Source organism: Lepisma saccharinum, chromosome 4 (assembly GCF_977018435.1).
Source record: "Lepisma saccharinum chromosome 4, izLepSacc3.1, whole genome shotgun sequence".
NCBI classification, from domain to species: Eukaryota; Metazoa; Arthropoda; class Insecta; order Zygentoma; family Lepismatidae; genus Lepisma; species Lepisma saccharinum.
Window position 1 is genome coordinate 36,109,640 of NC_139232.1, and position 24,127 is coordinate 36,133,766.

The window sequence follows — 24,127 nt, forward strand, 5'->3', positions numbered from 1 at the left end:
GGCAGTCAACCACTGATGAAATTCTGTTTTCCGCAGACTTTGTACTGTACTGTATAGTGTATTTAGACCTATGCCATTTAAATACACCATAATAAACATGTTTTGTTGCTGTAAACTGAGTTTTAATGCACTTTCTACTGTTCTTTTAGGTTATTTCAGTTAATCCGGACTTTCGTTAAACCGGTCAACTTATACCCCCCATTAGTCTGGATTAACGGGGTTTTACTGTAATATAAATTTAGTGTAAGCAAACAATGTGCAAAATGTCATCCCAGTGTTCATACTTTTTTTGTTCTATAAGCTGTGCACTAAGTGATGCTTCTAAACTGAAATGTTCCAGGTACAGAATGGCATTGATAGATGCTGAAAGGGCTGCCATAAGGCGAGGTACAATCTGCAGTCTAGCTGCTGGTTTTGTATGGTTTATTTTGTATTCTCAGTATGCTGTTGCATTTTGGTATGGCGTTAATCTTCTCCATGATGACACTCAAGAATATGATGCAAGTGTATTCATTATTGTAAGTATCTAGAAACCTTTAGTTCAATTAAGTTTTCCTTTATTAATTTCTGAATATCCAAATAAACGAATGATTTATATTACTACGTATATATAACAGGTAATGTTTCACAAATTTCTCATTTGCTGAATCAGTTCCAAAATGGTTAATTGTTTCTAGTTTCTTGTGTCAAACATTTATATTATTGCAAATAATGTAAAATAATGTGCAATGATTATGTGAAAATTTATACATGCATTCCTTTACCTATGCTCTCTGATCCATTGTCTTGCTGACCTATGTGATGGAGTGGTTAGCACAGGGACTTGAGGTTTGAATCCCAAACTGGACATTGGTGTTTTTTCAGCAAGTGTCCCCTCACCAATTGTATCTTTTCAATTAACCAAAAGTTGCATAAAAGTGAAGTAAAATAAACCAAATCAAACACACCTTCTTCATGTTATCATTTTTTAACTCGTCTTAATACTGTCCTTTGTTTTAACCTCAGGAATTAGGTGCTGTCAAAACTACTTTTGGTTTTGAATAATTCTGTAAAATGTTGTGTATATATCATATATCATTAAAAGTCATTGGTATACGATGTTTATTTCATGAATACAGATAATGAGTACATTGATTTTTACATTTTTCAGCATTATACATTTATCCTTCCTGGTCCCAATAAAGTAATATGCTTTAAAGTTTTCTAGGTTTTACATTTCTGCATTTCAAATTTCATAGCAACAGGTATCTGAGAAATCTATAATTGTGGCTCCACTGATTTTACATTATATTTGCATATTTGAAAATGATAAAGTTATTTCAAAGTAGACATATGTTTTGAAATACATTGAAGATTGTCATGACACATTATTAGTTTTAAAATTAAGGATGGGACAAATTAATCGGTACTCTATCAGTATCAGCCGATATAGGCATATCAGTGTATCAGTTTACGGTAAAATTACCAATCATTTTACGAATCCAATATATTTATAAATATCTTGTAATTCTTCCATTTTGTTATAAGTTTCCATGCCATACTTTTTCAAAAAGTAATTGTCAAAATATGAAACTTCTTTTGCACTGCAGTCACCTCAAAACACAACATTTATTAAGGAGGTCAATGAACCATTTATAGGGTGACCAGAGACACACATTCAAAAAAGAGGACAGAGAATGACAAAAAAGGAGGACAAAGCCATAAAAAAGAGGACACCGCAAAAATCACAGCACATTTGCCATTATTCTTAATTAAACAATATAAAAAAATCTTACCAACACTTTGCTCAGAGATACTTTTCAGATGATCTCTTTCAATAACTTCTCCTTACCTTTAAGCAAAGAAAGCAATCATCTAATCTGTAATTTAACAAATGACAAGGAATATCTACAATTTGAAGCACATAATTTTACTCCTTTTCTAATTCTTGGATATTAGAAGGAAATATCTCCACAAGTGAATACAATGTAAGAAGTAAGATTCGCTTTAAATTATTTCCAAAAACCGAATTAAAATATTAGGTAGTTTAGATTGGGTAGAGAAATAAGATTTTAATGCCATGAACATTTCTAGCACTCTATCAACAGCAGGGAAAGGTGACAGCCATCTTATGCACTTTACCAAATATTCTTTTCTTCCATTCTTTAAAATCTGGATATTTTCTTGCAAGATCATTGTTGAATTTACACTTTCGCTTTGTTATTTGATGAAAGTAATAGAAATTCTCACTATGCGTGTCTGTATCATGTATATAACTCGAAAAGAAACTGGTCGACCTCTGTGGTGGAGTGGTTAGCACACCGCGCCACATCGCCAGCGGTCCGGGATTCGAACCCAGCCTGGACATGGCGTTCTTTGTGAGTGTCCCTTCATGAAAATCATCATATCATCGCTCATACCCATCTTCGCGATTAGCCAAAAGTGGCAGAAAAGCGAAGTAAAATAAACCAAATCAATCAACCGCAAAGGAACTGAACAGACTACATACTTTCCAGCAGTCTCAGAGGGCAAAACAACGAGTTAGAATAATACTAATGACACGAGTGCGGAATTTTGCCTATTTGCCTCTTTTATTCCTTTGTAGTAAAACATAGGCTTTAATGTTTATAGTTCGTTTGATGGTGTTTCTAGTCCAAAAATGCATTTTTATAGTGCCATTAAATGCCTATTTTGCTTAATCATGCCAAAAAAATGGTTATTCTGCAATTTTTGCATACTTCAGCTTTCTTTATGTGCCTTTGACTTTCCCTATATTGAAGGGTGTAAGGCTTTGTTGATGTTGTACTGACTGAAATCTGGTATTCGCCAGATTTGAGGGTCTCAATTGGAACATTGGTTTAAATATGTTCTTTGTTACAATAGTGCAAATTGTTTATTGATCATTTGTGCAAATTCGCACAGTTGTTAGCACAAGCTCTTTTTGAGAGAATTACTTTAACTGATGATTCCCCACAAATGGGAATTTCGATCAAAAGAGTATTAATAGTTTGTTAATCGTTAGCACACTTTTATGTATAAACTGAAGTGCTAATACAGTATAACTGTGCATTGTAAGAAGAAAATTGAAATGAGTTCACATTCATTGCCTATTTTAATGTCTTCTTTTAATTTTAGGATGCCTTTTAAGTCCCTATTTTGGTGTCTTTCTTAGTGTATACAGTGCCTATTTTAATCATTTTGGTGCCTATTTCAGAGGTTTTTAGTGCCTATAAATCAGCACCCTACCACTGACTAAGTCGGGAAAGTGATTGTGTTCAGCTCTCAGATGCTAGATGAGCATTGCTCGAATACTTAACGCAGGGACGTCGGAACTTATTTTGGAGTGAGGGGGCAGGTTTTTCAAATCCATCAACCAGTTTTTACAATATCTCCCCCCCCCCCACACACACACATATATATATATATATAATTATTATTATTAAATACCTTATATTTTATTGTTATATTTATATATTTATTACATAAATAATAAATGTATGGTTATGGTTATTGAATATATGAATATCCACAGTGGCGAAGCCTCATAAGAGATAAGAGGAGGACCAGAGGCCTCTATTATGGACTATTTTATTACTTATAATTCCATTAAACGGCACTTAATACAAGAAAACTAACATATTATGTCTTACGATAATTACCGCAAATTTCCGTCCCTTCCTAGCTACTAGATCTTTGCATGCAGTGAGGCATGATGGTATTGGGGCATTCCTTTAATGATTAGTAACATAACTGAAGACACGTTACTTTTAAAAGGGGACAAAGAACATGTGAAAACGTATTGAGAAAATCCATGTTTCTGAAACTTTCTGATCGATGTGTTGCAAAGAAAGTTGCCTGTGTTCTCATTTATCATTTCATCATTTTATAATTTTAACAAAAACGTCTCATACTAAAGAAGAATTACGTGAATGAAAGAGTTAAAAAGAAATAATTTAATGATAGGTTTTGTTTATTTTACTTCACTTTTCTGCCATTTATGGCTAATCACGAAGGCAGTCAATGGGACTGAGGCAGTATGGTATATTTTATTTTGTAGGCACTATATTTTTCATATTTTAACATATAAAACATGGTAGTGATTGCTGCTACAACCTTTTCAAGCATTCCCATTGGCTGGTAGCTTTTTGGGGTAGTAAATAATCTGTGGTGGTTAGGTTAGGCAAGTTGGATTTGGTTCTCTTAGAAGAAGCAGTCGATGAAATTGGTTGTAGCAGCAATACCGACCATAAAACATTTCTGCTTCTAAAATGGCATACAAAAGCGATTATTTCACCTTTTACTGATATATTAAAATCTCAGACTGCTATTCAGAGATTGAGATTAAGAAATGAAACTATCAGTAATTTGAGAGCGTTTGGTTTTAAAATCTAGCCTAGTGCATAGTTGAAGAGGGCCGAGGTGTCAAATATGGGGCAAGTCACCAACCACACTATGCCAACTGCTTTAAAATTAGATATTTTGATCTTTAATTATCATAGCAGCTAGGTACCTGGTATTGCATTTGAATGAAATCAGTCTGAACTTTACATGTCTTTTCAGATCAATGGCTCTTCTCAAATGTTTCAGATTTGAGAGAAGAACCTAAGACTGGAGGAGAGAGGGGCAATCGTCCCCCCTTCCCTCCACCCCCGAGAAGTCTAAAATATCGATCATTCCTCGACCTTGCCACCTAAAACTAAACAATCACCCCTCCCAATGTAAAAATGAGTTATCCGTTAACTTAAGAATAAATGGTGTTACATCTCTCTGAGGTCTAAAACTAAGCCATTAGCCCTGAACATGACGTTTAGAACAAATATTAAACTTTTAATAAATATAAATGGGCAAGAAATAAAAGTTCCCTCTTTCCACGAGAGAAGGTGGTTCATACACTCCAAAGTTTGCTGCGTTAAAATCCGAAAGGGCAGAGAACTGATGGTATATCAAGACAATACTTGTCTGTCTCTAGTCTCGTCTTTTTCTGTCCTTTCACACAGAAAATATATATTAGTAATGAAAAGGTAAGGAGAGAAGTAAAACTTACCAGTATTATAATTCTATATCAGGCGACTAAGTGCAGTGCAGTGATCTTCCGACGTGACCTTGCAGTCGGTGTACTTTCTGCAAATGATTTACACGTATATATGCACAGTTATATCGCTTGGTGCAGAAAGAAATCCAAGGTCATCACTACAATTTCCAGAGTAAATGTTGAAACACACGTTCTGCAATTATTCTACTCTGAACAATGACTGTTTCTCTTGTATGTACGCATTGCTTGCATTGTTGAATTATTTTCCTGTAGTTTACGGTTATTACAAGCATAAGAAAACAGTTTTTCGTTGTGACGTTTCAGGAGAACACACACTCCCTTCATCAGACATTTGAAGCATGTTCTCCTGAAACGTCGCAACGAAAAACTGTTTTCTTATGCTTGTAATAACCGTAAACTACAGGAAAATAATGACTGTTTCGTCTGACCAAGTCTAAATTTGGAAAGGAAAGGGGAGATTAGCGTATACTTGAATTGCCAAGAACTTACAAGGTGCACCTTTACTCATGACGGATGACCTTTTGACAGCAAGGGGTCCTTAAAGAAAGCTCATGTTCCGAAAGTGCACCAGAAAATTTAAAGTTAAGCTGGCATCTGTGCCCCTCCCCCAGTGTATTGTTATATATATATAGGTACACAAAACCTGGCAGGCTTCAAAGCAAAACTGGAAAGAGAAGAAGCTAATTACTACGGGGATACGTGATTTGCAGAGACCTGATTGCAATGTCACGTGCTTCTTGCTGTTAACGGAAACTTGAGTGAACGTTCACAAATCTAATACAAAAATATTTTTCCAAATATTCTTCAAAACCAAGATAGGTTGAAACAGATATAGTAAATTTTTTTAGGACATGATTGGGGGGGGGGGGGATCACAAGGACAATCTTGTCCCTCCCCCTCTGTGGTTTCTTCACATCAGGCAATACTGTCACTTGTGGGTAGAGCTGGAAGAACCAAGGGAGCAGCTTTTGTTTTTTGGCCATTTAGATTTATTAAAAGTTTACTGTTTGTTTTAAATGTCATGTCCAGGGCTGATGGCTTAGTTTTAAACCTCAACACCATTTGTTCTTATGTTCACGTGTGATTATTTTTTCCATTTTTTTTCAAAACGAAACATAAGTTGGAAAAAATATAGGCCTAGCCTAATTTTTAGCACGTGACTGGTGGGGGGGGGGGGCAAAAATACTATCTTGCCCCCCGGTTCCGACGGCCCTGACTTAACACACCCCAAGTGATATGCTATAAATGATGATCGTTATGTGTTCAAGCATTCTCCATGCAGCACATTTGCTATGGTCAATGCTATACTCTTTCCATAAAAGGAGGACATTTACCGATTTCTAAGAAATCTGCCCGGATGCCGAACAGACACCTAAAAAGGAGGACATGTCTGGATAAAAGAGTACATCTGGTCACCCTAACCATTTAGGTTCTTCAAGAAGGATCAGTAAAGTATTGGTTATCTGTATTTTTAAATTTTATATGTGTACTTTATCGGTATCGGCCAAAATTTCATATGCTAAAATAGATGGTCAGGTGTACAATACATTTTCATGTTACAAATGATGCATAGTTTTTTACATAATGATGAGTTGAACTTTGGAGTTATCTTTTATAAAAATCTTCCAATTTTGATTCAACACACATTAGTTTTTAGAAAAGACTACGAGAAACATTATTTGGGGCTTCACCTTAAAAGTAAGAATCTTGGGAAATTAGAGCTAGCCCTACTTTGTTCAGATTGTATAAACATATTATTATTATCCATTCTTTTATTTCTTATATTTTTATTTTTGTTGGTTCAGGTACACTGTAATTGCAATCTCTTTTTTTTTTTTCAGGTATTTATTTGTGTCCAGATGAGTGTTATAACAACAATGCAAATACCTCCTTTTTTCAAAGCTATCTCAGAAGCAAGGGATTCAGCTGGAGCAGTATTTTCAATCATTGACCGAGTTCCACACATAGATGTATTTTCTTCAGAAGGTGTGTCTCTGTTTGATTCAGATGCAATTGTCGAGTTTTCAAATCTGTCGTTTAGCTATCCTACCAACCCAGATACTGAAGTAAGTTAACAATTAAGATGTATAGAGATACAGTGGAACCTTAGTTTTACATTTTCCCACATTACACATTCAATCTTGATCAAAATGCTATAAAATTTGCCAAGATTATACATTTTCTCGCATTTTAAGTTTTTTTCACCTTCATCCCCAGATAAATGTAAAATCAAGGTTCTACTGTAATATATTGATACTTAGAACTATTTGTTGTCAACATGATCTAATATCACTGAGAAACTCCACATAATGTAACACAACTAGTACCATTGTTAGAACATGGAGTAGAATATTTTGCTTCCTCATACAGCACTAGTATTGTTCTTACACAAATTTTGAAACTATTTCTTTGCTTTTGTGAAAGACAGATTCCAGACAAAGAATACATCTATATTGTATCATGTATGGCACATGATATTAAGACTTTTAAAAAATTACACATTGCATCTAAGAATATGTAAGTTGGTAATCAAAGTTTTGATTCACGTGCCATATCTGAATTAGGGGTGGGCTGATGTAAAATTTTTGCCAATATTGATACAGTAATGACACAAAATTGACCATTAGTTGATATTCGACCAATTTCGTATAAAATTATAAATGTTCCTGCAAGAATGTAAATACTGTTTGGTCCAAAAAAATATCCCCACCCAAAGGTTTTATTGAAAGTGTATAAGAATGAAAACTAACCTATTTCTATTGAAATCAACGACACAGTATTTTATTATTATTGGATTGAAACATCTTATTATACACTAAGTTTTATAACATATCAGATAGGGGGTGCTTAAGGGGGCGTGGAAGAAAATTAAGGGGTGCACAAGCACCCCTTCGCACCCCACTGGCACCGCTACTGGTTGCACATTACCCTGTGCCATGAGGCACGTAGATGTTATGACTATAATAGCACCACCGTTGAGCGAGTTTTACCCTTAGTGGTTTCTCTCATTTATGAAACGCTGAGTGTGTGTCCCAGATCGACTTATGTAGGGATATAGACGGGAAAATTCCCACCTAAGATTAACGACCCTGAGAGTCGAACCTGGGCTCCTGTCTTGTGGTCACAGGCTCTTATAGAACACAAAATGTTGCGACAGATTTCACAAAAATTGAAAAATATAATCGATAGTAGAAGAAAATTGATGAAAAATATTGTAGAAAAATACTACCTTGCTTTCAATAGAATTAGATTAGTTTGCATTCCCATGTGCTTTCAATAAAACCTTTGGGTGGGGATATTTTTTTGGACCAAACTGTAGTTCATTAACTATTTAATTAATGCATATAAGCAGATGTTTGCAATGGGTTTTTTCTTTGAAGAAACGTAAGTTACAAAACTTAGGAATTCCAATTACCAAATTGTCTCATAAAATTGTAATTGTATTTTTGTAGATGTAAATGAAGGAAGAGAAAGTACTTGGAAGGGCAGATATCGAAACAGTAAGCCATGCAATTGGCAAACATTGTAATACAAGCAAAAGTCCTGGTTGTCAATTTGGTTGTTTCAGTAATTTTCACAATGTCACATTAAATAAAATGTCCTTTGAATTTAATTTATCTGTGGTATGGAATCAGGGCCTGTAAGTAGAAGCAAGTTACTGCTGTGATGTATAAAAATAAATTACCTTCTCTGTAGAAAAATTTACTTGATTTCCTTAAACTCATGCAAATAAATTATAAATATTTAGGTGTTGCATCAACTTAGTATGACAATTGGAAGTGGAGAAACGGTGGCTATTGCGGGGGAACCCAACAGTGGAAAAACCTCTTGCTGCTCCCTATTGATGAGGCTGTATGATCCTACAAGTGGATCTGTAAGTATTATACTAGTTTACTTTTCAATTAAAATGTTGAGTGGAAATCTAGACTTGATCACGCAAGGAGTAGCCGCAATGGTGTTGCCAGATTTGGCTGGTGTCAAAGGTGTCTATTAGGTAGTATACTACAAGTGTTTTTATATTTGGGAAATTAGAGATGCGGTAGTAAATAAATACTGAGAACCTCAGTACTCACTTTTCCACGAAGCTGTTTTTTGTAGCTCTATTAATTTCAGTGGCCACTGATACCATCCTCGCAGAATAGAAGCATGCCAAGGAACAGTGCAACAAGTCCCAATGAGGATGGTGGCAGTGCCCACCAAAATTAATAGAACTACAAGAAACAGCTTCGCGGAAAAAGTGAGTACTAATGTTCTCGGTATTTATTACAAGTGTTTTGTTCGAAAATAATCATAGATCCATGTTCTGTTTGACTGCATGAAATGTGCCCAGCTTGAGAAGATAATTCCAAATGTTAAAGGGGAAGAAGGTAAAATATTCACAAAATTACAGAGTGGGTTTTAGATATTATTTTCCTTGTATTAAGAAACAATCATCCGTAGCCAATGACTTGTGCCATTGTGCCCAACTATGTTCTGTGTACCAAAGCCTTGTATAGATATTTCATTTCTTGCCCTCTCTCTTTCAGCAAGAAGTTGTTTAGTATGTGTAACTCATATAACTGATCCTGCCTGATATCTGTTGTGAAGTTATCTTCATTTGTCAATAATTCCTTTTTTCTCAAAACTGGCAGACTGTGAATAGCCTTGACTGTTGGACACAAGATGTCAGTATCCAAAATGGGATACTTTGACTGCAGAACAAGTCACGAATATAGTCCTAAATTAACATTCTGAAGAAGACATTTCAATTAAAGATTTGGAAAGTGATTTTGTGCGGACACAAGTATTTCAGAAAGAAAATAGTGAGGAATTTGAAGTGATAGACAGCTAAGCACCCTCGTAATGAAAAGTTTTAAAGTGGTCACAGAAATATATTTTACCCCATATTTCATTATTTTTATAGCATAGTTTCAGGAATGAATTACAGAAAGATTTATGTGAGCTCTGGTGACAGTAAAGCTGATTTCTTTACTCGCATGTTCATCCAAGCAATGGCTGCTAAAGTGGTCACTGAAACGAATAGTTATGCATCTCAATGAAAGTCAATTGGTGAAGTGTCAAACTCATCTGGACATAGAAATCTCTTACAATTGATGAACTGTATGCTCCGTGTGCTAGACATTCACGATCTCAGCCATTGTGAAGGTGGAGTGATGAACACCATGCTCTGGCTGCTTTTAACACCAAATGTTGCCCCCCCACGTACCATTTTATTAGTCTGAGTGAACCCCAGAGCTGCTCCCATCTAAGGTCCCTTACCCTGGGAATCAAACATGGGTCTCCTGCATGGCAGTCAAGCACCATTCTGACTGGATGACTTTGGTGTTAACTATTACTGTTAAATAATTTTTTGAAATATCACATGAATCTCTTTCATGTTGAATACATATGTGAATTTTGTTTGATATTGTTTATAAAGAAATATTTTATAGCTTAACTCTACCTCTGTTAAGATAAACAATAACAAAAGTAGCATATATAGTATGTTCAAACACCTAGTGAACTATATTGACCTGGACATGACAAAGTGGAACCAGAGTCTGAGCAAGCTCAATGAGTGGTGAAATTGCCTTCCCGATTTTTGCAATCCCTTGTATCTATCCTATGCACCATTAAAAATGTGTGGAACGAGACTTTGGCCTTTTCTCTAACGATATACCTATCTCTCGGCACAGTCTCCATTGTCTCGAGGTAACAGGTGCGAGCGAAGCTGGAAGCTAGAAACTAACACGTTTTCTATGCCTCTAACTAATGACGATATCTCAGAGGACAAGAGGCTAAATTAAGTAGAAATATAGCCAGTGTGCAAATGAAATTATGTCGACTTAGTTAAATGCAATTATGCCAAGTACAAATGTAAAAGTGGAATTATATTTAAATGATATTAATAATTGATTTGCAGATAAAAGTTGGAGGACTTGATTTAAGAAGCATGAATGTTGCGTGGTGGAGACAACAGATCATGTATGTTGAGGAGAATTCTCTGTTCTTTAGAGCTACAATTTTTGACAACATAAAGTATGGTTACTCTGGAATATCGCAGAAGGATGTGGATGGGGTAGCAATGGCAGTATATGTCCACGATGCTGTTATGAAATTGCCAAGGGTAAGATTTAAATTTGAAACATGTGAATTACAAGTCTGCTTTTGTAATAACTTTAATATTGCATGTGAAAAAATGTCTATAATATTGAAATTTATTTTTAGAGTTACGAAACTTTGTGGTCACGTAATAACTGTACGTAGCTGTCACAAGACATTTTTTTCTATTTGAAAAGTGAGATTTCAGTTTGTTTTTATATTCTTTTATAGTTTATATCCAAGTAAATACTGCTGCATGATGTTTCATTTATAAAATAATACTATGTAAATAATATACATACACACATATAATAATAATAAATATTGCTGTTTCTTACGAAGTTACACTTAAGCAATTTACAAATTCGACTTACGTAAAATTCAAGTTATGTAAAGGTTTACGGACTGCATTAGTTACGTAACTCAGGGGGAAGGGAGGTTACTGTATATTATTTTGGTGATCTTTCTTTCTATCAGTAGACTATGGCAGATTTTATGCATTTAAATTTATAAATGTGCAATATTTTGGTGCTAGATAGATTTGCCCTGTTGGGAAGTTGATCTTGAGGGATTAATTTTTGAGGATTCAATTTCACTCTTAACTTTAGTATCGTTATTCATTCTGTACTTCTTTTATGTGTAATAGGAGTGAACTTATGTGAAGTACTGTTATAAAGTTTACAAATATAGAAAACCAATATTCTACTGATGTAATGTGAAATTCTACAAGTGTTCCTTGAAGAACCTGAATGGTTTATTCATCCCTTAAGTAATGTATGTAACAGTTTTTGCATTAGAAAAAATGCATATTTAGATATTTACTTTACAGAAACAGGTTACATGAATTACATATTTATGTTTATTAAGCCAGCTTTGTGGCTGAATGTAAGTGGTCTCAACCATAACCCTAGTTCCTGGGTTCAAATTGCAGCCTGGGTGTGGGTGTTATTTTTTGTGAGTGTCCTTTCGTCAATTTTATCTAATCATTACTCATTCTAATTGTTGAAATTAGCCAAATAGTGGCAAAAAAGCAATGTAATATAACAATAATTCATTCATACTAATTTATGTTTATTAAAAATTACAATTTTTGTAATGCTGTCAGATTAGTAAAATTTTCGACAATTCTTTCAATTTATTGATAAAACCAAGATAGTACCAATAATCTGCTCCAACCCGACTGTGGAATGTTTATCATAATATGATATAGTTTTTATATCTTTTCACTACTTCATTTATGTAATAAATCTAAATTAATTTAGGAAAGACATATTCTGTTGTTGATATCAGGTAATAAATATATTATTTTATCGGTTTAGCAATATTCAACAGTTATGGGAGATAATGTTGAAGGAATTACACAACCTATGAAGCAAAGAATAGCCATTGCCAGATCGTTATTACGAAAACCAAAAATTCTTATGCTTGATGGGGCCCTGAGGAATCTAGATTATAATGAGGAAATTGAGCTAATGGAAGGTATAAAGCAGGTAAGATGTCTCTCTGTCTCTACCTTATGTTAGGGAGACTGGGTTCAATTGTTGTGTTGGAAATTTTTCCATTCCTGTTAGTTTGTAAGTCTAGGTTCACTTGGTTGTTAGGTACCTGGTATTACAAGTTGCTGGAGTATGGTGCTGTACACAGCACATCTACTATGATGGAGATTGAGAATACTGAGGCCCCTACTTCTCAATCTGGTATATGCCTTCATGGTACAGTGCAATGCACAGGGGGCAACTCTACCTTTTTTAAATTTTGTATGTAGGGCTGAGAGGATGCCACTTTGAATAAATAATCCTACCAGGGTGTTCCTGCTGTTAACAATACCTGAACATTTTAGCAATTTTAAATTTGCTCAGAATAATTTTAAATGTCACATTGTAAGTATTACATTGCAACTGTATCACAATAAAATAGCTTTCATTCAGTTGAGACTTACACATTTGGTGCAGAATTATTGAAATTTGCACATTTGCATAGATCCCAGAATATTTGGAATTACGTAAAGGACAATCAGCATTTTAGAAACCTCGCCTGATATTTGGAAAAGTGGTAGCTGTTAGCAATGATTAAAATTAACATATTGTGACACAGACACTGTGCTGGATTTCAGAAGCAAATGTGTTTAAAAATATGTGTCAACGAGTTAGTTTATGTCTTTAAAATAAAGCACATTATTTTCAACACTTACTATATTTACAAAAGTTAATTATAGGTTTCCATTACACATTTCTCTGATTTGCATGTAACCTTTTATCCTACAATTACTATTACAGAGTACATTTTTGAGCATCCTGTGTGTGTTTGTGTAAATTTTATTATTTGGGTTTAAATTTCAACTAATAAAATATCTGTCAGTATAAATTGAAGAAGGATATACAGTGTGTTTCCATGACCTTGAATCAAACTGGTAGGGTGGATGGAGACTTACCCAAGTACCAACATGAGATAGGGAACCCTGGTCCAGAAACACATCATTGAAAAGTTATAAGCCAAAACTTGTTGGAGCTTCCTATGTCAGTGGAATAAGACAACTGAAAGATGCAGCTTGTAGATTTAATACGGACGTTACTACAGTGTATCATAACACTCTTAAGACGAAAATGTTAAAGTAGGTTTGATTGATTGATCGATTTTTTTCCATCCGCTTGTTCATGCAAGTACAAATTGCACTATGATATGATAGGTGAATTACATTAATGTCCAATTTTGAATACAAAGGAATTAACACATATGTATATCTATTAAAATAGTAAAACAATAACATACAGAAATGAAAAAAAAAATTTAGGGTAAGTTACAAAGTAATGTAATACTAAAAAAGGGGAGAAAATAAAAGTTTTTAAAGGTAATGCCCATTAATGAAAAATGTGATGTAAGTAATCTTCTGTACTATAAAACAAATGTTTCATTAGTAAGCTCTTTACTTTCATTTCAAATTTAGTTGGATTATGATTATTGAATTCCTCTGGCAACTTGTTATATAGTTTTACACCTTGAAATCCTAGACCACTTTGTGTTTAGGATGTGCGAACGGTTGAGAGGTGGAGGGAGTTATGCATAGGAGTGCTGTAATTGTGTACATTCATGTTTTTTGAGAACATTTAAGAATTTCTATGAATAAAGCACATTGTTTCTAGTATGTACACACATGGAAGAGGCAATATTTGAAATTCACTGAAAATTTGTTTTGTTGAGCTTGACAGGGATACATTCTTCGTAATTTTTAATATCCTCTTTTACCAAATAAAAACTTTCTGCATTTTGGGTGAACTGCCCCAGAAAGAGATACCATATGTGAGTACAGGTTGGATTTGTCCAAAATATACTGTCCTTAAATCATTTAAAAATAAAACATTTCTTAAAATTCTCATCATGTAGCAGAGCCTGCTTAACTTTTGAGTTAAATTAGTACAGGGTGGCGACAGACCTGGAAAACCTGGAAAACCGGGAAAAGTCAGGGAATTTGAGGTGTCAAAAAAAGTCAGGGAAATGTCAGGGAATTTCGTCTTCATTGACTTTTTTCTTATTTTTTTATTTTTTTTTATTTATTGAAAGATATCAGTAGGGAACTCTGCATGAGAACAGGAAATCTCGTTCGTAAGTTTCGGCCTCAACTTTTATACCCCTTTTATGAGCAACACAACCACGGCGCCAGAAACCGGTGATGGCAGGAGAAGAGAAAGAGAGAAATTTCTCTCGCCCGGGCTTCTAGGCGGGAATTTTAAATTCGGACACTTTTTGGAGGAAAATTGTTATAACTCGGGCACTATGGAAGCAATCTACTGCGGATAACTTTTGTGTTGCAGCTAAAACATCAGCACATGCAACCGTGTAAAATTCAGAACACTGGACCGAGGAAGGGGGCTTGGGGGCGGCGGCACGTCCCCCGAATTTCAATGGAAAAAATATAAAAATCTGGAGTTTGCCCCTTCTTCCCCCGCTATTTTGGGGAGAGGGTGCGAACTTTAGTATTCCTTTCAAAGAATGGACATTTCTCAAGAGAACGTAACATGTTTCATGTTCTTGGGTGCCATAAAAGTTAAATAATAAGCCAAAATGTGAAACTCTGTTTTTTACGAAAAATAGGTATTTGCATATTGTTCAGAAAATTGTTATAACTCGGGCACTATGGGAGCAATCTACTTCGGATAAGTTTTGTTTTACATCAGAGCATGCAACCGTGTACAATTCAGAACGCCGAACAGAGGGGGGTTTTGGGGGCGCGACCTCCGAATTTTAATGAAAAAAACATAACAATCTGGAGTTTGCCCCCCTCTTCTCCCGCTAGTTTGGGGAGAAGGCACAAACCTTAGTATTCTCTTCAAAGAATGGACGTTTCCAAAGAGATTAAAACATGTTTCATGTTCCTGGGTGCCATACAAGTTGAACAATGAGCCAAAATGTGAATCTCTGTTCGGAAATGTGTCATGGATATGTTGTGGAGGGGGGAGGTTGGTCATCAATTTGAATTTCCCAGGCTTGCTCCAGACCTGTGCCAGTTTCCACCCAAACATAAGAGTATGAAGGTTCAAAAAGCACATTCATTTCGTAATCAGCACCATGATACCGTATGGTATCATCGGGCGAGTACGACCTTACTCTGGTGATACCATATGGTATCATCGGGGGAGTAAAGGTTAAGCCTCTAAATATTACATGGAAAATGCATAGAATCATCATTTTTTCTTGTCCGTATGGGAGTAGTAAGGGAATTTGTCAACAGATGGAGGGGATAAGAGTGGGTGGCGCCGTCCGATAGTTGTCGGACGTCGTAGTAAGACATTTTGTTGGGCAAACTGAAGGAACATGGAAACAAATAGGTTCCATTGATTCATACGATTTTTGTCAAATATCGCCACCCGACAAAGTATGTCACTACAATATGCGACAGAAATTGCATGGACTGCAACATCCAACAAAAATCGCATGCATAAACAAGAAGAGCTGTTGGAATTTTATTACTCTTCTGGCTCACTTCACCTTATTTAATGTAGCAGTGCTTACGAAGGTTTTCTTTCATTATCCAGACGTATTACTGGTTTCGCACAAGTTAACATACGTTTACAGTGGCATTGCACTATTCTTAGATATCAAGAAGAATCCAACCAAACGGGATATACATTGAATACTATCACGAAAAAGTGAAATATAAATCTGCATTGCTGAACGTTATAAAAATTGGCAAGTGCATGCTCCCAACCTCAAATTTACTGCAACACTAGTATTGCAATGAAATTAACGCCACTCTCTGTTCTAAACTCGTGAGAGATGGTCATTAATCTCTCACTGAGTAAGGTTAATGTCCAATATTATGAAATAAAATACTAATAATAAATAGGTAAATATTTTAATATCATATTTACTCGAATCATTCCATCATGAAAGCAAATCACTTTTTTCAAGAATTGACTTTTCTCTGCCAGCCCTGCTAAATTTTTACTTTTCCATCTACTGATTTATACGAGGGGTGGCCAGAAAGTAATTTCCAATTAGTAGGGATATTGATTTTTCGCATACGCCAAAACCGTGAAAAATGGTAATTGCTGCGAAGTTATGTTTAGGAATGTGCAATGATGTCTGGACACATTTTTCGCCCGTTCGAAATATCGAAATAATGCGAATTGTTAGCGTTTTTAGCGATTTTTTAAAAAGAAATGTCCTAAAACAACGAAAAATTCGATGAAATACAACATTCTTGTCTTTTCTAGGCCATGTTTTTGTACATAGAACATGCAAGTTTTCCAACATTTTACTCAAGAGTAAACTATAGAGTTATACGTACATGGAATAATTCAGACAGCCACATTAAATCATGTATTCCCACGATGTTTTCAACTATCAAAACCATATGCATCACAGAGCAAAGTAGCAGAGTTCTAACAAGAGATCGAGTGCGTATCTACCATCACACAGAACCCACATCTTCAGATTTGTCGCACGAGATATGTTTTGAATTACCAAGCTAAGTGCGCACCATCGGCATTTGTCGAGCGAGTAATAATGGTGCTCAGTCGTTAGGGCGTCTGACTACTATGCGAGAGACCCGTGGTCGATCCCCTGCGGGGGAGAATCGGGATGTTTTCCACATATACAAACTACTCCGGCGCCCACCCAGCATCATATGAAGCTAGTACCTTGAGGAAACTTTGAGGGATAAAGGTAGCCAGGAGCGGGGTACTTTCGTGATCAAGAAAGTTTTGGGGCCCTAACTCCACACCACTATACACCCTCATAGAAAAGTGCAGCGGAGCACTTTACTTTTACTTCCTCAAAAATCTGTTTCAACATATCAAACTTGTCACGAAATTATGTAGATCATGTGACCTACGCTTGAAAATAATAGTTTAAAGCACAATGGAGTATTAAGTTTTGGTATATTTGGCAGATAAAGGTTCTAAACCAAAAACGCGAATTTTGGGAAACGTAACAGTAACAAGTCAAAAAAAGATAATGCCAATTTTTGGTGCCATAATATATCGGTATCTGTCACGTGAGATTGATTGATTTTAATTTTTTGGGTGCGTCGCCACTTAAGGTTATTATACACCCTGCAGTATATACGGGGAAAATTCCATTATCTAAAATCCTTACCTTAAAATTAAAAAAGTGGTATCGAAAATAACGTTCCCAAAATAACTTTCAAGATATCAAACTCTCACGAAGAGGTGTAAGCCATGTGACTTACAATTTGAAACAGTAGTTTAAAAACACCATAAAGGTATAATTTCAGATATTTGCCAGAAAATGAGCTAAAATGAAAATGTGAATTTTGGGAAAAATAACACCGTATAGTAAAAAATAGAAAAATAAGAAAATACACCAATTTGAAAAAAAATAACAAAATATCAAGGTCCCTACCGATTAGGCATAAATAAAACAAGAATATCAGTTGTAATTTATTGCATTAGTAACAGTGAGTCCTAATCTAATTTTCGGCATAATCACCACCGTTGTTCTGGCATTTGTCGTAGCATGGCACTAAATCTTGTATGCCCATGGTATATGTGTCTGACAGCAAAGGCTGGAACTATCTCTACCGCAGTGTAGCTGTCAAATCCTTGCCCTGCCAGAAACCTCTTCAGTTGAACTAAGAGATGAAAGTCGGTACATTCAAGGCCAGGGCTATACAGGGAGTGGTCCAAGATCTCTCACCTGAAGTGATGCAAAGGGCCCATGTGTACTCAGCTGTATGGGGTTGTGCACATTCGATTGGTTTTCCGTGAATTGTCTGCACCATCATCTGACCATACTATCACTCACGACGTCCGGTCTGCACACCTCACACGATTGCTGGTGGCTCTGTGCCAAATTCTGAGCGTGCAATGTAGGCTACATCGCAGTCAGTGGGAGACTGTATGAGAGCTGCAATCTTTAACCTAGAACTGTCCTATAATGGCTGCATTGCAACTGTACCAGATTACAGCTACATGTCACTTCTTCCTGCCTGCATGTGTGTGTGTGTCGCTCTCCGACCACTAGTGCTTTTTTCAGGATGCCCCTCGTATATGAACTTTCAGAAGCTTTTATTATTAGAGTGTTCCTGTTTTAATGTGTGGTTAGCTAAATCAGGTACCTATGCAATGCAATTCTATAAATTCCTTGCGTTAAATTTCAAATACCTACATACCCTTTTCGTCAGCATTAATGGTAGCCTATAACTGCATGTTGTCAGTTTCACAGTACTTCACTTGGATATACTGTACTTAAGCAGAAATCCCATTGATAATGTAAGGAAATATGACACTTTATTTTTTTCGATTCAATTGTTTCACTTATATGCAAGAGTTAAGTTGTTTGCTTTACAGAGAAGAGAGAAGTAGCTTTATGCATTGAAAAATGAGTCCGCACTCATGGTTCTTGTAAGCAGAGGGTTCCAAACCTCAGTGGAAATATCAACATATTACACCAAGACTGGATAAGGGGACTGATAAATTACAAAATATATTTCTTAGTCAATCACTCTTCACTCTAATCTCATTTAGTCTTAACTTTAAAAATAATCAAGTATTTTATTTTAAACTTACTGCGTATGACAAAATTCCGTAATCCTTCCCTAGCTTGTTATTGTAATAATTTTCCAAATTCACTATTTTGCAGTTTGAATTCAAATGATAGAGAATAGAGAAATTAAGTCAATTTCATAGAAGATAATATTGGTACTTAACAAAACCATACGTGGATCTGTATGAGTTTATTATTTCTATTTGCAAAAACATCGATTTAGTTTAGTTTGTAATTGTCAGGGAAAAATGCAAATTTTGTCCTGGAAAATCTGGAAAAGTCAGGGAATTTAATTTCTGCTTGTTTGTAGCCACCCTGTAGTAAGATGCATGTCCCAAGACAGGTTTGTATTTGTATCTGTCCATACTCCTAAAAACTTTATTGCATTGAATTCTTGGATGACTTCATTGTTAATAACTATATTTAAGTTGTTTGTTTGTTTTACTGGATTGAAATTTATTAGAACTGTTTTATTAACATTCAGATAAATAATAATAATAATAATAATAATAATAATAATAATAATAATAATAATAACCTGTGGCTCTACTGCCCGTAAGGGCTTGGCCTATCTCTCGACTGTCAGTCTCCCTCCCACAGTCCTACCTAGAGGTGTGGAGTTCTTCAACTGGTAATGGAGTGACGTGGGGTCAGCATGTCGAATCCCCAGCCCATTGACATTCAGATAAAGCTTATTATTCTTTAGCCAGGTGTTTAATTGTGTAGTTGTTGAAACTGAGTTCTTCTGAAGTTGCTCATATTCCATGTTTTTACTATGATTTTTGTATCATCATCAAAAAGTATTGTTCCAGAATCTGATAAAGTTTCTGGTAGATCATTTATATAAAGTAAAAATAGAACTGGTCCACGAATTGAACTTTGCGGTACACCTGTTTTAAGGATCAATTTATCTGATTTAATTCTGTTAATATCCACGTACTGACACCTGTCATTTAAATAGGAAGTGAACCAATTTTTTGTGAAACCTCTGATTCCATAGTGGTCCAATTTATCTAGCAAAATGTCATGCTGTACTAAATAAAATGCTCTAGTAAAATCTAAAAATAATCCATACACATATTTTTTTGGCCCTCAACTTTAGTATGTTTTTTTGTGAATTAAAAAATAGCTTCCGATATTGATATGTTCTTTTGGTATCTGAATTGATGTTTTGATAAAATTTTGTATTTTTCTAAAAAAGTTACAGATCTATTAAGCATAATTTTCTCTACTACTTTAGAGAAAACCGATAAAAGATAAATTGGCCCATAATTTGAGCATTCTTCTTTGCTGCATTTCTTGAATAGTGGTCTCACCTTTGCTATTTTGTACTCACTAGGAAAAATACCTGTTTCTAGATATGTGTTGCAAATACTTACTAGGAGTTGTAAAATACTATTCACACATTTTTTAAGTAGAGAACTTGAAAATTCATCTGGCCCTTAAGAATACTTGTTTTTTAGATTTATAATTACTTTTTCAAGTTCTCCCTCAGTAACTGGGGTGTGAAACATCGTGTTTGTGAAATAATTCTTGAAGCTTTCCTGGTGGCGAATATTGGAAGAGGTTTTCTCGGGCAATCAGCCAGTTGATTTCCGGAAAGGCTTCTGTGTTTCGGGGGGTGTTTAAATATGTTTTTTATGTAGGTTTAGAGATTACTGCATTTTTATCTAGGGTATTAGGAACATTCACAAAATATGTTTTGATTGGTTTGATTTGGTGTTTTAAGTCCACTTTATGCACAGTAAGGCTAATCGGGACTGGACCTACAGTTTAAAGTGGGATCCGAACCACTATGTGCCTCCACCGGGTATCGCACCCGGGACCCCTTGATTACAAGGCAACGACGCTACCACTGCGCCATCGGGGAGGCCTCACAAAATATGTATTAAACATTTGTGCTACATCAAGGGGATTGTTTATTTTCTGACCATCAGATATTATTTCTATTTTTTTTATTTGTCTTCCCCTTTTTTTTTTTTACCAGTTTCGTCATTAACGATTTCTCATAGTTTATTTGATTTATCTGCATATTGTATCTCCATTGGCTAATTTCTTTGCTTTGTTTATTACCTTCCTGAGGATACTTACATATTTTTTATAATGGTCTTTAAGTCTTAAAGTAAAGTATTGGATCCTTGTTTTGTTGGATTTCGTAATATAATTTTCTCTTTGTGTCACAGGATTTTTTTATCCCTTCAATTATCCAGAAAGTTGAGTTGGTTTGATTTTGGGGTTGTTTGCATGTTTTGTATAGAAGTGCCACATCAAAATGATATTTGAGTGTGTTTGTGAATAAGCTTACTTTTGTATTTAATTTTCCTCTGTCCAGTTTTCTTTCTTTAATGAATATACAAAGTTTCCTATATTTTCCTTAGTGAACTTTCATTTCTGTACTGTAGTGACATATTCTGCATATTTAGTTTTATATTCTGTGATGTACGGACATTTATGATAATTGCATCGGGATCGGACGATGTTCAAAATGGTGATGCAGGCATGGCAACATTGCAAGAAGCTCTGTCACATCATATGCTCTAACATCCCTGAAGTCGTTTTGGCAATATTGATGCTGGGGGATGCCAATTTGAACACCTACTGTAACATTTTCATTGTAGAGTGCTACGATACACTGTAGTAATGTCCGTATTATATCTAGAAGTCACATCTTTCAATTGTCTTAAGCTGTTTGTACATGATCAAATGCATCACGAACAAGTCGTTGAATTGAATGCAATTGAAAATTGTTGAACAGCATTCCTATTGGAAATCTTTAATGGTCTGCAATTGCACATGTACACAATCAAAGAAAGATTGGACAAGTTCATATTTTTTCCAAAACATGGCAGTGTGTACGACATGAAAAGAAATAAATAGACTAGCTATTAAATAATCAATTTCAATTGATTGCTCTGATTGGTCAACAGTCAGACTTGGATGGCATTATTTAGAACTGTTCCTAAATAAAAATTCTTGCACCTAACACTGCATCCAATGAGAAAAATGACGTTGTCTCTGACGTCATTTCCTTTTAAGCATTCAATTCAACGACTTCTTCGTGATGCATTTGATTGTGTACAAGGCACTTTCTTCCACTGTCATAGGTAGCCGCAAATTGTTTTAGTTATAACTTTTTAATAACCCATTTCTGGACCAGGGTTCCTTATTTCATATTGGTACTTGGGCTATTCTCCATCACCCTGCCAGTTAGATTCCAGGTTATGGGAACACACACTATTTTATATGTGCAGTAGAACCTCGATTTCACATTCCCAAAAGTGCCACGCCGTCATCGCCTTGTAATCAAGGGGTCCCAGGTTCAATTCCCGGTGGAGGCCCATAGTGTTCGTATCCTACTTTAAACTGTAGGTCCAGTCCCGATTAGCCTTACTGTGCATAAAGTGGACTTAAAACACCAACTCAATCAATCATTCAATCAATCATGTTCCCAAATTTTATGTTTTGCTGTATTACACATTCAATTTTTGTGGCCACAATTATATAACATGTTATAAATTTTCCTGAGTTTTAAGTTTCTTGCCTTAGTCCCCCTGAAAAATGTAAAATCAAAGTTCCATTGTAAGTTAACTAACCATGCTTCATGTAAGCATATAAATTACTCATTTTATTTTGACATTTTCCATAATTATTATGTAGATGCATATTGTTACAGTATTGCCCTGGAATAACTATAATTATTATCAGTCACAACTTGTATACCATGAGGCATGCAGATAAGATAATTGTGCTATCAGAAGGCTCGGTAGCTGAAGAAGGAACTTACCTCAATCTCATTGAAAGTCATGGCCCATTTTATGAAATAGTTGCAAATGTTTCAGTTGCAACGAATGACGATGAAGAAACAGTAGATAAATGTAAGTAGAACTTAGCTTATATAAAAAAATTGTGCCATATCATAGTCATTATAAAAAATGCATAGTTAATTTTTACATTGCATATATTTCAGGTAAAGGATTTTTTAAATTACTGGTATATTTGGTTAATAAATAAGATAAATATTAATCGTGGGCACAAAATTTATAGCATTAACTCCCTTCTGTAACTAACAACTCTCTTGCTTCCTGATCCTTCCCAATGATGTACAGTAACATCATCACCTTGTATTCAAGATGCCCTGGGTTCAATGCCAACTGGAGGCATGTAGTGGTTCAGATCTCACTTCAAACTTTAGGTGCAGTCCCAATTAGTCTGCCACTTAAAACCAAACTCGAAAAAGGAGCTTCTTATTTCCCTTTTAGCAAAACAATATTAACATTTTGGGTCCCAAGCGTCTCGGTCGAGATACCCAAATGTAACCCTCGTGGTCCCAAGCATCTCGATCGAGATGCTGTGTCAAGGTCATACCCAAATGTAATCCTCGTGGTCCCAAGCATCTCGATCGAGACACTGTGTCAAGGTCGTAGTTTTTACGTTATAACTTTTCTATTTTTGTCTAGAATTTCGATTTTTTTTTATATATTGTTCCTAACACATGTATTTAACAGAAATGTTTCTTGCACTTTTTTTTTCTTCATGAAAATGGAGGGGAAAAGACGGGAAAAGGGACTTCTCTTTTGCGTCTCTTTTCAAGGGAAAATTTTTGCCGACAAAGGAAGACCAGCTTTGTTGTTCTAAAGCAATGCTTTTCACTCCCACCTGGTAACTGCTTTCGAAGGAAGCTTGTTTATCAGTATCCGATGTCAAAATGAAAGTTTTCCATGCGGGCGCAAGCAGAGGGTGGGGGTGAGTGGAGGGGAAGACTGGTTGTTGTATCTGCGTTGTGAGAATGGAATGTCGAGGCGCGCTGAAGGAAACTTTTGTTTTTGAGCACAAGTGTTCCACAAGTTGCAACACAGGTTACCCTGCATTGTCTAAAAATAGAATTTCTCTAGGGCATTTAGTTTCTGAGCTATAGTCATTTCAATGTAACTCTGCATTTCACTCAATTCCGAAGCTTGAGACAGTGGCGTACAAGCCTTTCGTTTCAGGGGTACAACTCGTGTTACATTG

The 24,127-nt window shown here is 35.4% G+C and overlaps 1 protein-coding gene across 3 annotated transcripts in view; it reads left to right on the forward strand.

Moving 5' to 3' along the window:
- LOC145987132 (phosphatidylcholine translocator ABCB4-like) overlaps positions 1 to 24,127 on the forward strand; it is a 125,728-nt gene that overhangs the window by 49,000 nt on the left and 52,601 nt on the right. Inside the window, exons 9-14 of one of the 3 annotated variants that reach the window (XM_083121628.1) lie at positions 341 to 518; positions 6,874 to 7,098; positions 8,781 to 8,906; positions 10,935 to 11,138; positions 12,433 to 12,603; positions 22,791 to 22,992. In XM_083121628.1, the coding sequence (XP_082977754.1) occupies positions 341 to 518; positions 6,874 to 7,098; positions 8,781 to 8,906; positions 10,935 to 11,138; positions 12,433 to 12,603; positions 22,791 to 22,992 (1,106 nt within the window). The remainder of the gene's footprint in view (positions 1 to 340; positions 519 to 6,873; positions 7,099 to 8,780; positions 8,907 to 10,934; positions 11,139 to 12,432; positions 12,604 to 22,790; positions 22,993 to 24,127) is intronic. The other 2 variants (XM_083121629.1, XM_083121630.1) reach the window with 2 other exon arrangements.